The following is a 15,619-nucleotide window of genomic DNA, read 5'->3' on the forward strand; positions in this document are numbered from 1 at the left end:
AAGTGATACTTAGGGTCTTTACAGATGGATGATCAGCCAGCCATCTAGGATTTAAATAAGTAATCGCCATTTCGCCGCAAAATGTATCCCAAGCCTCCAAGTAAGAGTCCCGAGGATATAATTATGTAGAATGTACTCATAATAAATAAAGGTTTGTATAGAATGTTAACGTGAACAATTATTATCATTCAATGCGCTTAAAATTGTCAGTTTGGGCTGTAATATTCCTGACCTGTGCATTAATAACGCATATATATCTCTAATTTAGCTGCGGTTTGCCGTACTAACATTTCAATTATTATATACACCTCCTGTTGTTATTGTTAGCATTACAGAATCTGTGATAGTTGATATTATTGTATAAAATGTCACGGAAAACATAAGTTAGTCTAACTAAAATTTAAACAGATTACTCTGACTTTTAATGTCCTTTCATTGCTTTATATTATGCTTATATATCTCACAATTGATGTTGGAGTATGTCAAAGCCAAGACTATGATTAATCAAAACTTAATCAATCTATCAAATATTTTTTTAAATCTAAACAACATACTTAGTAGATAGATTAATCCATGAAAAAACCACAATATATTTATCAATCACGTAAATAAGTTGTTAAGATTTTGTAAGAATTCTAATGAATACAAAAACTTTAGTAAGTCACGAAATGTCTTGTCTCGCATACCACTCTTCTCGATACCGTCGCGTGATGAAGGCCAGTAAATAATCTTTTCAAGAAATTTTAAAGAAAACTTTTAATTCCATAATTCAAGAATACTAAATAAATACTTTTGTGAATGCCGTTCATAAAAGCCAGGTGCTCACAAGATATTTGTTTTTGGTCATTCGTGGACCCAGTAGCAAGTAATGCAGGGCAAATACGTATATCTCGTAGCTGTTCATAACTGGCAAGACTTCTACGCATTAATTTAACTAATGCTATGTAAAAATAAAAGAGTATATTCACAGTTTAAAGGTAACATTTAGTATTTCTCTGTATTCTCAAGGTATGGAGTAACAAATAGAGAAGTTATTGGCTGACGTGTGAGTTACTTAGCGCTATTTGTTTAACGGATGTCGACGATAAAATTTCGTACCTCGTGTTTGTAACGCACGACACGTCCTGCTCTTTGCGAGGTTGTGCCCACTTTGCTGAGCGGAGCGGAAATCTGGAAACAATTTCGATCATATTCATCGTCTATTAACAAAAGACAATTTTGAGTAATGAGACCTTAATCTTCGTTTTATTGCTTGCCATCATCCTTTTCTATTCAAGTCGACTTAAGAACAGCTATTAGGAAATTCTTATTAAAAAAAAAATTGTTTTTAGCTTTTAAAATTTATTGCACAGACAAACGACTTAAACCTCTTTATTGACGAGTTTTCTTAATTCTTGCAATTATCGTGGAAGCCTAAAAAACTTGTATAGAATGTTGAATTATAATTTGGTTGTAAATAAATGAAAGTAAACTCATTCGAACACTGATGAACTGCTGACACGGCTCAAGTAGTTTTCCTAAATGTTGATATGTGTGCGATACACTGACCACTCACGAGAATAATAGCATGTATGTATAGTAATAAATTGTTGTAGAAATCAGATTTCAATATTGCTCTGTCTTATTCATCTCTCTCGCTTCCTCTGAAAGTGTCGAAGACTCCCTCGAGCCCTTAATTATCGTGCTGAGCCTGCTCGTTAGCTTTGAGATCCCACCACCTTGAACCTTTGATCCTACCTCTTAGGTCTCTCGGTGCAGACATCCCGTACTTCTTTATATATTCACTATTTATGTGTAATGTAAGGTTAGGTTTCTTAAAAAAACTATCGGTAGGTACTTCCGAGTAACCGTGTATCGAGACAGTTAAACTTCGATCTTCAATTTAATTGATAGAAATCATGCTTTCTTTATATATCGTAGTAATCGTGGTAGGCAGCTATTTAATATTATCTACACTTTGCAACGTGTCCTTACCCTTAGTGCACAGTTTGCACGCGGGGAATTTTATTCCGCCAGTTAAAACTATACGAGTTCAACTCTATTCGCCATCGAAAATACTTCTCCTGAATATTAAAACACAAAAATGGTACCAACGTGTATTGTGTTCGTCATATAATAATAAATCTTAATACAATTTCAATATTTATTAACATACTTGACATAGTAGTAAAAATGGTGTCTAATATGTTTAATAGTTAAGATGTTTTGGGAATGGACACCCGTGGAACACGAGAGCCATAGAAGAGATGATGTACTTTTGACTGCGTACACATTCGTGCATATTTTATATTTCACGTGAAATATAGACTCGATAGAAAACGTTAAAGCATTTAAATTTAGCAATTTACTATAAAAACAGTTATATAATACATAAATTATATAAAGTTACAGCGGTAATAGGAGGTACGGTGTTAGTTTTGCAGATTTGATCGATTGTTGAGTTACCACGAAGTCGTTAAGCAAAAGTTTCAATAATTAATTCATGGCTAATATAATTGTGAGTCGTTTGTAGCGTGCGACCCGACGTTGCAACTCGCTTATAAAGCGCACTAGAACAAGGCAGCAACTTTTATTGGAAAACTTCACCCGAATTTGCATGTCCTGAACATTATTAAAAATGCTTGTAAAACTTATAAATAGTACTTTATACGAGAGTGGAAAGGAACTTTTAAACAATTTACGTACTAGAAGATATTTTAATATTAATCATTTACACTGTTGTTTTGCAAAGGCTTTATAGTTCAATTAAACTAAAGCACCGAAATACGTTTGTTGTATTACCGAGACAAGGCAGGCCTTCGGGAAAATAAAGTATCGTTTTTAAAAATGAAATATAACGTTGTTATTATGGTAGAGTGAACCCGTGTCACGGCGGATAACTGACGCTCGTGTGTCTTCATCTTAACAACAATGAATTGATATTGCTTTTTGTTTTGACGCGGAATAAACTATACATGAAGTATTGTCTGTTACTGTTATTGGAATAAACGAAGCGTTATTTTTTAATATGACGATTCACTATACACGTTCCATGAGAGCGGAGGTATCACGTATAAGTGACACTTTAGAAGTATACTATAGTAGTACAGATAAATTAAAGATTATTATACATTTAGTAGTAAAAGTACTGATACTGTACAAAGTTTTAGACCGGTTTATTACCTTTTTCTTTTTAGGAATGGAATCTAATAAATATGTTTTCGTTTTACATGTGGATAAAGCTTACAAGTGGCCTTTTCAGAAGTGGTACGCTCTATTTTTGAAGAATTGTGTTGCAAACGTTGTCAATTAACCTTAATATAATCAAGATACGAGAAAGAGGAACCGCAAGAAGGACTAATAATTTATCGTAATCTGATGCAAAATTTCGCTTCATTAATAAAAAATAAAAACTAACGATTTTGAGCCACGTATCCCCAAGAACAATAACTCTATTGTGCAGTTTCTGAGGTGCTTCATAAGAACATGTTAAAATTTTGGCACTCTTATGTCTGTATGTGTATGTGAGTTTACTAAGAAAAAAGGTATGAAATAAAATCATACTATTATTAAATCCACCTCCAGCTAACGCACTATACAATGTATAATGTTTTAGTAATTCATAGATCACAGATTTTATAGCACAATAAACTCGAGCCGATGGGTCGCCCACAAATCAATGTTGAATTAACAGCTACACTTAACTCCCGAGCGTCCATTGACTATCACTATAACTATATTAGTATTCGCTCATTACACGCCACGACTGCGACACGATCGCCTTCATAAATTTAACTATTATCACATTTGCTTAGTGTAAAGTAGTTAGCATTTAGACCCAGAGCTGTAAATCACACAAATAGAGACAGAAATGACGATATGTTATACATATATTTATGGCAGAATCGTATCGGGAGATCAACAATATCCCTTTGGCTCAGATGCGGTAAATGGAGTCTGAGAATACTCAAATCAGGGATCAGCGGAGTGTGTTGTGTTGTCTTCCCTCGCTTAATTACTCTTACCTATTCATAAGTTTACACCTAAATACCTATTAATAGCTGAAAGTTGCTGGCGCAAGTGTCAAAGACAGGTATTGATACTGAAGTAATACGAAACTATTTGTTTAAACTGCTAACTCAGTCAGGATTTACTTAAATATATATACTGAGTTATTGGTTATCGACAGGAAACCAGCATGTCTTAGGTCAATTTTCAAATTCGTATCGCAAGACACCATCTCGTCTTGAGCGATGTCAAATATTATAATACAAACTAGATTAAAGTTTGATCGTCATCCTAGAGTTCTAGTCGAAAGGAGAATGGCGTGTGACAGGTCTTGACAGAATACTGGTCACCTACTTGCCTATTTAAACAAAATATGGCGAAGCAGATACAGAACTCGCTGTCCCAAACCTAACAAGTTGCAGCGACACTGATTTTTTAATGCTAGAATATAGGTAAAGTTAAATGAATTAAAAATATGCTACGACATATTGTACCTGCTCCACCATTCTTCATCATAAAAGGATCTAAACCGGAAAATTGCAGGAAACAAGAACAATCCCCATCATTCCACTCACCCTGATCCACTCGTCCATGCTAACCGTGCGTGAAATTTTACATGTGAAGACAGGGCTTACTGCGAATATTTATTTGACGATACTAGCTCTTGGGTCGTTGTATTAAGACACAAAATGACTTGTCTTATTATCCTACATATAATTAACAATAAGGATAGTGACGTGCTTTAGATGATTACATCCTTTGTCAAATCAAGATTGTATTAATTCAAATAGTTTCATGCGAAAAGTAATTAAGTATTAATATATCGCAATTAGCGTTAATCAAAGCAGATAGTTCAAATTGTTTGTTCATTACAAGAGTGATATCAAACATCAGTGATGTTGACATGATCGTGTCGCGTCTCTATTATTGCTCTAGAGATGCATCGCGTATAATCCAATAAACATCACAGTCTACAAGTTTAGTAACAACATTTATGCATAATTTTATTGCTTTAGTATGGATTGTTTGAAATCCGTTATGAAATCAATTCGGATAACATAAATAATATGTAATAATGATATATATATATATTGTTTTTACTAAAAGATCTGCCTTAAATTGCTTTCCATTTGTTTGCAGTTCGGCTAGTTGTAACTTCGTTGAAAGGTCTGTAATGCTTCCGGCTATCGAGTTACTTATGTAACTAGCTTTATTTAACATTTCAAGTTTCTAGTGGAAGCTTTATTCGTTTTGAAATTCGTAAGTGCCTTTCTTGTTTACTTTTAGTTAACATTTTGCTCCACTCAGAAATTTACTAATCACGTAAAAATATGTAATACGATAAAAAATAATCTCTTATAAGTACGACAAAATTAAGATTCCACTTGAACATTTATATAGTTCGGACAGAGTCTTATATAGACTAAATGTGTTTAAAAACGAAAGTTTGAAATAACAGATTAAAGTAAGTAAAATATTGATTTGAACTGTAAATGTTTCTTTGGGTCTATTATCTGGTGTCAATTAGTTTAACTTCGAGATGTTGGCAAGCCAAGCCAAATTTACTGCAAATCGCTTTGTGAACGTTAAGGATAAATGAATGCAGAATGACAAGTATTGTGCAGTTCGTGTAAGATTGCTTTGAACTATAGTGGAGCCTTTGACCAGCTATGATAGTAAATTATTAAGTCGACAAATATCAGCATTTTTGGCAAATGCCAAACGAGAGCTTTTGTAAATTCATACTCACACTCTACAGCTTTAAATATGAATGGTCGTAACCTGTTTACGATATAACCGACATGTATAAATTACTTTCGAGTAAGTTACCATGAGTTACCATAAAAAGATCAAATTTTTAAGACGTTCAAAAGTTTGAAACGAGAGCGTGTTGTGACAGGGGTAAAGCTCGCGCCACTTAGAATTCATCACGAAATTTCTTTCTTCATAAAAGTGAATTAGGTTGAACATTTCCAAGTTGTTAGCGAACTTTGAATACTTCGAGTGTCAAATATTAGTTTATCAAATGGCAGGAAATTTAATTTGAATCCAGAATTAGCTGATAAAACGATCCGCGTTGATCTTAAAAACCATTTCACGGAATAGCCAAAAAAGTGAGATTTAATATTTTTAAAACGATTTCAACCCAGTATGATATATGTTTATAAGTATTTTCTAAAGATAATATTTTACAGCTTTTGAGAGTATCCCATACAAACCTCAATTTCATTGCTCACATCCAAATAAAGGTAAGGTCGGTGGTTTCTGAGACGTCTCGAAAACATTTGTTCAACTGCCATAAATCTAAGCATAAACGAAAAAGCGGCGTGTGAAAATTTCCGTTGCGCGGCAAAAGCCGCCATAAATAATTATAAAGATCCTCATTTCTCGCAGACGTTTAAATAAGTATTTATTCTATCGAATTCTTTAAAAATTCGTTAGCGCCTCCCCAACTCGACCTGAATTTCGATTAGAAAAAGACAAAGAGAATCGCAGTCGGACGTTAAAGTGGGGAATCAATTAAAGTGCTTCATTGATTCCGTGTGCTTGATAACGTCCGTCAGCGCGCCAATGGCCACTCGATAAGATTGTGCGCTCTTTTTAATTACTCGGAGGGTTATCACGCGTTCATCCATTTCATGCCCTTCATCCCTCCACTCTCCACCCTCGAATGTCAATGCATCGCGGGACTGATATGAAAACCTGATAATCTTTTATACTAATTTATTCACTTTATTTACATCCAACGCCGTATCGGCTCGTAGTTAACCTATTGATACATTCGTCAAAACAAAGATTTGTACATCAAATACATCTATGTAAATCAATAAGTTGATATGATTAATTGTTTCTTATGTGCATTAGTTTTTAATTTATATTTACATTGAACGAGCGTGAAGGGCAAGCTTCGATAATTACTTTCGAGAATCACTAACTAATGTTAAAATGCTATTTTTATTACCATTACTATGTGTATGTATGCCATAACGTGCTGGCATACAATTACTCGGTTGAGATATATGCATAAAATTTATTTGTTTTGACTATTTAATACTTTAAGTAATTGCAAAGTCAGCACGCATTACATCGATTAAACTTAATGAGATGTTAATATATAATTAAACTAGATTATAATAATATAAATTATAAGTTATCTTTGGCACGTATAGATCTAATCGGACTAATCACTTTACACATAAGGCGAAGCGGGCCGACACAATTAATTATTATAATTTCAGATAAAGACGATCGAAGGACAATTACACGAAAGGGAATTTAAGTAGCAATAAATGTAATATTTCACAATTAATTATTAATTAATTGACCAAAGACAACCGAAGCTACGTGGAGCGGGCCGGTTTGACGAAAAATTTATTGACACTATGCAAAAATGTATTTTGAAGATTTGTTTCTGCACAACGACAATCGACAATGCTATCGATAATATACGAGTCGGATAAATTTAATTTCTTACTAGTAATTCATTCAACAATCTTAGTTAAAATATTAAATTAAAGCTTTGACCAAAACTATCAATAAAAGAATACAGAGAAATATTAAAATTGAAAATAGCTACCTTATACGACACACCATTCGATTTTGAAAATATAAAAATTTCAATCGGAATATTCACAAAGGGGTTTTATGATATGTTAATTTTCGAAAATTGATTACTAATACAATTCAACAAATAGAATACCCCATATTTACTTTTAATCAGATTTAAACAATTAATTTAAAATTATATGGAATTCCAACATGTTCATGTACAAATTAAGATATCGGCAAAGAAATCTATCTGGACGAGAACGATGAGAGCCAGGAAAGATTGTCGCCAACACTGCACCTTGTTCGAACCTGAAACAACACAAAATAGGAATAAACAATATGCCTGGAACATTGGCGCGTTATCTCTAATCCAATCACAGACACGCGTTACGGCCCGACTTATCATAATCTAACTGTTTTTGCTCCTAGTCCTAATTTTGACTATTATTATGAACCTACAAACGTTAACAACATATCTATATTTATTTAATTAATTTTCATTTAGTCCTTATTCAAATAAGTTGTATTAATGAGCCATCATTGTATGTTGACATTTAATGACGTTAATGATCATATTTTAAATATTTTAATTAAAATTATGCTAATATGAAATAAATAAAAAATATTAAGTCATGAGCCTAGATGAAATGGCAAAAACTAAGCGATTTCACGTCGGATGACGTCAAGTGGCGCTAAGAAAAAAGGAATAAAAACAAAAGCGTTAAGAGCAAAGAGGCGTTATCATTGACGCTCGAATGCGTCTGCATTTAGAATTTTCACAACGCTTGTAGCTTAACGCAAATTATTCAAATATTTATTTTTATATACATCTATCTATACGGTAAATACCTCCTTGCCAAGTACCACAACTTGGTTTTGATTTTCAATTGTTTGGCCCATAAACAGTTAACTCTCCTTAGCATAGTATATATAACAGAGCGCACGCAACGTAGCTGTCAAAATTGCGAGCCGATCGATACAAGATAACAATCCACTTTGTTTTTCCGTGTAGTCTATTGTTTGATATTTGCACAGTTCAAAATGAAGTTCAGCATGAAGGGTTCAATCTCCACGTACCTAAATATTTTATTCAAATGCGCGATATCATATTATTCGGCTATTCAAACAGTTTTTCCTTAAGCTCGAGAGGTGCAGAATTGATTGTGCGGCCTCTGCACTGAATATTTATAAGGGTTAAGTGTGTATGCGAACTCGTTGAATGTTTAATCTCTATTTGGATCGGCATACAACCGCACACCTAGCTCGAGAACTCTAAATCAAATATATGAAGCATATACGTTTGAGGAGTATTAACGATTCATGCGGTATTAGAGATTCGCTGGAATCAATTCGGCCGTCATATATTGGCGAGGGTGTAGCGGAGTACCGCCTAATTTACCGTTTGCCGCTCGGTTCTATGCATCGTATTAAATAGTCTATTATTTAAGATTAGATTTTTCATTTTAACCACCTTAAATACGTTTTTACTCAAAAGATACAAAGAATTGTATGTAAATATGCTCATAAAATAACTCCGGCGGCGTCGTCTCCGCGCCGTGACGGTGGCCGGCATTAATAATCTACTATATCGTAACAAAGAATTCAAAACGTGGAAAATGTCGAGGTAAACTCGGGTTTTTATTGAAGATCGTTTCAGTTTATTTATATTCAGCTTTTGCATTATTTTTTCACATTTTTATTGTTTCGTGTGGATCTCTGCAATATCGTGAATTACAGGTATATTTTTTATAATAAAACTAAAATAATATATTGGTACACATAATGCACGTGAGTAAACGTAAACAATATTACACTGAGACGTCTATTGTACGTCTGATGGAAAGGACGATTAAGTATCACGCTGATCGCCCAGGATAAACCACAAAATACCAGGTTACCTACGTCAAATAATACGGTCAGCGTTATGGTAAAACGCTTCTAGGACAATCGTACGGTAGGAAAACGAGTCTAGCGGTAGGAGCGTACCTGAGTCGTGGTGCGGATGAGCGCGGTAGACGTGGGCAGTGCCGGGCGCAGGCGCGCGGTCGAGTTGTGCGCGCACCACGCTCGGCCGCTCCGTCGCGCTCGCCGTCTCACGCTCACGCTCACGCTCACGAACCGACGATCGCGTTACATTCGCGCGACGTACGCCTGCAAACGCTCTTTTATTTTAACCACACGCGTCCTTACAAAACATTACAGATACTAAAAAAGTTTACATAATTACTCTTTGCGTGCCCTTATGACAATTTCCAATTTTCACATATCTGTCACCGTGTCTGCTTCGTCTCTGATAAGTCCAATCCCAGTTTATAAGATAAAGCAGCATATAACTACGTAAGTAGGTATTGAAACACTCGTGTGATTGGATTAAAGACTTATTGTATTAAAGAAAAATGATATTACGATAACCAAATATAATGTTATCATGAGTGCAAAGGAATCAAAAATGTAACTTTTATTTATCGCTTTGATAATGATTTAAAATATCCGCATCATCGTCTACACTTATTACATATATATATATTAAAATACACGTTAAGACAATAATGACCTCTGTTATATTATCTGTGATTAAATATATAAAAAAAAACAATAGAAACATTTACTCTTCTAGCATATTCTGTACAAATTGATGTATAAACTGTACAGTTCTATCAACTCTACCGACTCTTAAAACTATGGTCTGGTATTAATCTGATCAAGTAATATTTTGTGAAGCTCTAGTAATACTCACTTTCTTTGTTCGCTGTACTCTTCATCTCGGTAGCCTTTGGAGACGTTGACGGCATAGGAATTTCTATAAATAAATATATAAATGCAGTTTATGAACGAGTTATTTTATCCAATAAAATAAAATATAATACATTTAGAGTCTATCCGAGTTGATCAATATACTTTCTCCTCTACCAATTTAAAATTTGATGGCTCACATATAATGTAAAAAGACATATATAGAAACATCAAAGCAAGTACCGTAGAGCCTGATAGAGCCTTCGGTCTCCCCGAGGGAGTTCTTTGAGATGCAGCGGTAATTTCCAAAGTCACCTCCCTGAAGGTTGCGCACCGTTAGCTTCATGTGGGCCCTGTACGTGCAAATTATTGACATTAACAGACTTCTACGGCTTTAAAATTCCATTTTCAACGTTCTGGCGACTTAGAAGAGCATACGTAAGAAGCTCGATGGAAGCTTGAAGTCCTGACCTCAATCCAATTGAATCTTCTAAAGAGACTAGTTAGATCAGTGGAACCCACTCCCCAAAAGTTAATGCAGTTGTTTTTAACAGTCATTGCAGAAGAGTGGAAAGTTATTCCTGAAAACGTTATTAAAAACATGGTGGAAGCATTTCTAGAAGGATTCAAGCTGTGAATTTGGCAGTAGGAGGTCAGTCGTTATTAGGTTTTTATTTTTATATTTGTAAATAAATAAATTTATTTAATTTAATAAAGTTAGCCTTGTCTGCAATGCCGTCCACATCTTATTGTTTGGCGTGTACATCAGCCAAAATTCACTCCATGCGTATTAATTTACAGGATTAAAAGTATACAGACTACTTCAAACAATTAAATATTAATTTAATCAACTTAATTCGACCTTAGAATGGGCAGCTTCTATTGTCGAATGATGATTTTAATTATATATTATACAATAAATATTAAAATTGCATTAAGATGCATACCTCCACGCGTAAGGACTTTAAAGAAGGATAAAATCTTTTAAGGCGATATAGTCCCTAGTGACTTATAAAAAGATTTATAGTCTCAAGCCCAATACATAAAACAGCAGCTTACGTGGCATCGCTCTCCGCGTCATTCAATATTAACATCGGCTACGAAGCCTCGTGCAATCTTAACAGTTCGTGTTTTTTTAAACCTGCTGAGTATATGACTGAATCACCGTTGCTTTATAAATAAATGTTAAATTACGCTAAATTATCCGCTATCGATTTACATATAATTATAGATGTATAGAACGGTACTCCAGGCAGACAAGCAAATTACTACGAGGCAAATATTTTAAGAATGTCCACATTGGTAAACAATTATTCAAACATAGTAAAATTAATTATTCAATATCCGTAGCGTTGTCGATTACTACTGCGAATTAGTGATTTAATTGGCTCACTAATGGCATGTTAACTAGGTATTTCAGTTCTATGAGCTAAGCGAATTGCTGTGTTCCCTCGTGAGGTATTGGCAAAGTATGCCTATTAATAAGTTATTAATTTAAGCTATTACGACGTTTTTCCAGCCAATTAATAATAATAAAGAATATCTATGCTATCCACCATTAATATCAAATATATGTTTTATAAGCTACTTGTAATTTTTTTTTAGAATTAGATAAAATGGGGTTTCAAACAATAATGTGATAACTATTATAATTTAAAAAGAATAAAAATATCCAACAAATCACCGATATGAATTCTCCTCTGTGTTGATGGCGTACTTCTTCGTAGGGAGCACCATTACGTTATCATAGACCCAGTAAGAGATTGCTCTGGGATGGGCCTCGGTGTGGCAGTCCACCGTGACGTCAGTGCCAGCCGGAGCCCCAACCAGCTGGTTAGGCACCCAAATCATTGGCGAGACTGAAATAAGAATTACCACTGAGCATGAAAACATAAAATTATTCTAAAGAATGTTTATATCAGTAAGTTACTCGTACTGACATATATTAAAACTAAACTAGACATTAAACGCCGCTCTCTGCTCTCTGCCAACAGGCAACGCAAGAGACGATGGGCTAGCGGCCGGATGGTATGTTGTTTAACTATTGGATCCCATACCGAAGTATGGGATGCTACTTGTGTGGCCACGTTTGCCCCGTCTCACCTCTCTCGGACAAGCAAAGAAGCTGTGGCAGCCGCGGAAAATAAGACGGCCGCGGAGACTCTTGGGCCGTGGGTTCAAGCGCACTGGCGCTAATTAAAGATTAAAAATGATAGATAGTACCGGTGACACCAGAGCTGATGCTTTTCTCGCTCGACGTATAAGTATCGTAATACAACGAGGAAATGCTGCCAGCGTTAAAGGGATCAAAGTTTTTAAATTTGTTTCAATTTTCTTTTTATTTATTTTTATTATTACTATGTAGGCTAAGAAATGTAATATAATTAAGGTAAAATAAAAAAACGTGCGACTGACATATTACAAGAAAAAACTGTTAAATTCGAACTAAAACTTATATCGAATATTAATTTTATAAATTACGACAGTTGTGTAAATAATGGACAAAACACGTTAAAGTGAACGGTTATCAATCATATTATTTAACGGCACCTGACAACGTACGGCTCCAGAGTATAAAATAAACTATCGGGAACTAGGAAGCAATTTATAAATTCCCGATATTGATGAATTGAACGAACTTTTCCCAGCGTTGGCGACTGCTCACGGGCTACTCAACTGTTGGAGTTCCCATCTATATATTTTAGTTCACTGACGACTAAACCACCATCACAACTCATCAGAAAATCTTAACAATAGACTTATGATTTATAATGAAATCAATATAATAAATATGAAAGGTTAAAGCGGAGTCAATATTTCACTGCGTAACGTGCAGCAATCCTAAATGTAATCCACAGTTTGAGAGCATTACTCACATCGCCAGTTTATGTGGCAATTTTCGAGCAAGCGGTACGTCCGTCGCGATTAAATATTCTACGACGTTTTAAAATATTTATAAAGTTCTACGTAATGCGAGAGCGTCAGGGGTTCATTATTATGCGGATGTGTGTTTAAGGCTTTACAGTATCATTTGAATACGGGGGATCTGTGCCGGAGGTTTTTTACATTTGCCCATTTGAAAGGCATTTTTTATGAAAATTACACTTTCGCAATTTTGAGTTATAGTTCTTTATTTATATTTCGATTTATCAGTACGTGCTAATGATTATATTTTCTCACTCACGATATACATTCATTAAAAGCAAGTGTAAATCTCGAAAAATCCAAGTTAATAATTTCAAGTTAAAAAGTATCACGGGCACGCCATTGTTTACGCGAACTCTTTTAATTTTGTTTTTAAAAGAATTTTCTTGAAGAATTTATTGTAGCGTCGCCAATCTCAGTCCTGCACCTTGGGGAAATATTATCTTTCAATTATCACTGTCTTATTTATACAGCTGCGTCTTGTAATAGGATGGAATAAGGCTATCACACACGGGCCGTTTTGTAACATGAAACAGTTTGACGAGATTCAGTAATTACGATATTTGATTAGAATGAGTAATATTTTTAAATTCACGGTTTAGGTACGTTTGAGTACTGAAAGTAAAGTAGCGGCTGTACCGAAAGAGAACCGAAATGGTATTTGAGGTCGCAGCAGCTAAAACGCTAATAAATAAGTAAAAGTAAGTTAATATGAAAAAATTAAAGGTTTATGTAGCAAATGAGAATTTCAGTTAGTTCGTATGACTCGTTCGCCGGTTTTCTAACGGCATATGTACCTCTTCCAGAATAATGCAAGACGTTTTTTCATATCGTCGGTTCAAAAATAAGTTCAAATTACAAATATTAATTCAGGATCAAAAATAATAATTACACGATGAAATGTAACGACAGTTTTATAATAAGAAAAAGTTGAAATGGGTTAAAAAAAATGTGGAAATGGGTTAGCCATACGCTTCGGAGAGATCCGAGTTACATTACCAAGCAAGCCCTCGACTGGAATCTCAGGGCTAAATGAAACGTGGCCCCAAACTAGACCTGGCAATGAAGCATCATTGCAGGGGCGAAGGATGTTGGAAACACGAGGAGTGAAAAGAGTGTTTAAAGAGCCGCTGCTGTGCTACTTGCGGGGAAAAGAACTTTAATTGAAGTATGCAATTCTTGATTTTATAATTTATTGCTTGTAAATACGCGTATAAAATAAATCATACTCGTTTATGAAATTTTCTTCCATGAGTTTTTTCTACAGCACATAAGCAAAAAGTTTATATATATTTTAAATATCGTAGTGCCGCCCCTTCGTGATCTGTATTTATAGGCTAATAAATGACGCGAAATAGCTGGATTTCGTCATAGTTAATAACAAATGTGAGTGACTCTAAATATGGTTTTTAAAATGAAATAATTTCTGATAATTATTACTCTAACGTTAGTGGGTGCTGAGACGTGTTTCATACATATAATACCTAACCCTACTTTAAGAATAAATAGTTTTCTAATTCTAATTTCTAATAAAATCGAGACGTGATGAGGTGCTAAAATATAAATTTTAGTTATAAATAAATGAAAAGACCGGAGTTCTTTGAATTTGATAGTGTACAAGTTATATTAATATGTCGAGAGTGAGATTAACGTGTTGTACAACAGGTAAAAGTAAATGATTTTAAATTAATTAATAAAAATTTCTTATTTCTCGATTTGCATAACAGAGGAAGTGTTTTGTTCTTATGCAAATTGTTGCATTCCTTTATTTATTGCCTCCTATTGCTTTTTTATTGTACAACAATAAAAAAAAGGACAATACCTAGACGCAATACGCAGAGGCATACTGCGAAGGCACTCTCGACCTCGAAGATGAAAATCACCAGCCTCTACTCTAACATGGGATATAATGTCCTAATGAGCGAAACGCTCACTGTTCTCTCGCGACATTATCCAGAGTATGTTATAGATACTAATGCTTTTTTTGGACTTACATTCAACGTCTACGATGATCCTCTTGGAGACAGAAGGGGGAACGGCGTTGGTGGCTATACACAGGTAGGCTCCCATCTCCGTGCGACTGATGCGTTGCAGGGAAAGAGTGTCTCCTTCGTACACGGTGACTGAGTAAAAAGATATTGTGTTAATAATCATTTCAATATGGTTATTTAAAAAAAATACTTAAATCGAAGATTTGAATTAAAATAAAATAACTAGTAATATACAAATAAATTGAGATAAATTAAACGCAAGTGTAAATTCATTCATACTAGACGATAAAGGATAAAATAATACCTACGATAGGATAGGACTAAAATAATACCTACCACCGAAGTGTAAATATTATCGCTAAGTTCGCTTGTATAAACATAATAACACTTTCAGATTAATAGGATGCGATTGTTTACTTTTTACATGTACAGAA

At 34.4% G+C, this 15,619-nt stretch overlaps 1 protein-coding gene across 2 annotated transcripts in view; it reads right to left on the bottom strand.

The window, feature by feature from the left end:
* Positions 1–6,697: 6,697 nt before the first annotated feature.
* Positions 6,698–15,619, bottom strand: part of LOC123714675 (lachesin-like) — a 39,757-nt gene continuing 30,835 nt past the window's right edge. For both annotated transcript variants that reach the window (XM_045669039.1, XM_045669040.1), the window contains 6 exons: positions 15,189–15,317; positions 11,954–12,128; positions 10,513–10,622; positions 10,274–10,336; positions 9,523–9,687; positions 6,698–7,845 (listed from right to left, as the gene is read on the bottom strand). In XM_045669039.1, the coding sequence (XP_045524995.1) occupies positions 7,751–7,845; positions 9,523–9,687; positions 10,274–10,336; positions 10,513–10,622; positions 11,954–12,128; positions 15,189–15,317 (737 nt within the window). In that variant the 3' untranslated portion in view covers positions 6,698–7,750. The remainder of the gene's footprint in view (positions 7,846–9,522; positions 9,688–10,273; positions 10,337–10,512; positions 10,623–11,953; positions 12,129–15,188; positions 15,318–15,619) is intronic.

Source organism: Pieris brassicae, chromosome 9, assembly GCF_905147105.1.
Source record: "Pieris brassicae chromosome 9, ilPieBrab1.1, whole genome shotgun sequence".
NCBI classification, from domain to species: Eukaryota; Metazoa; Arthropoda; class Insecta; order Lepidoptera; family Pieridae; genus Pieris; species Pieris brassicae.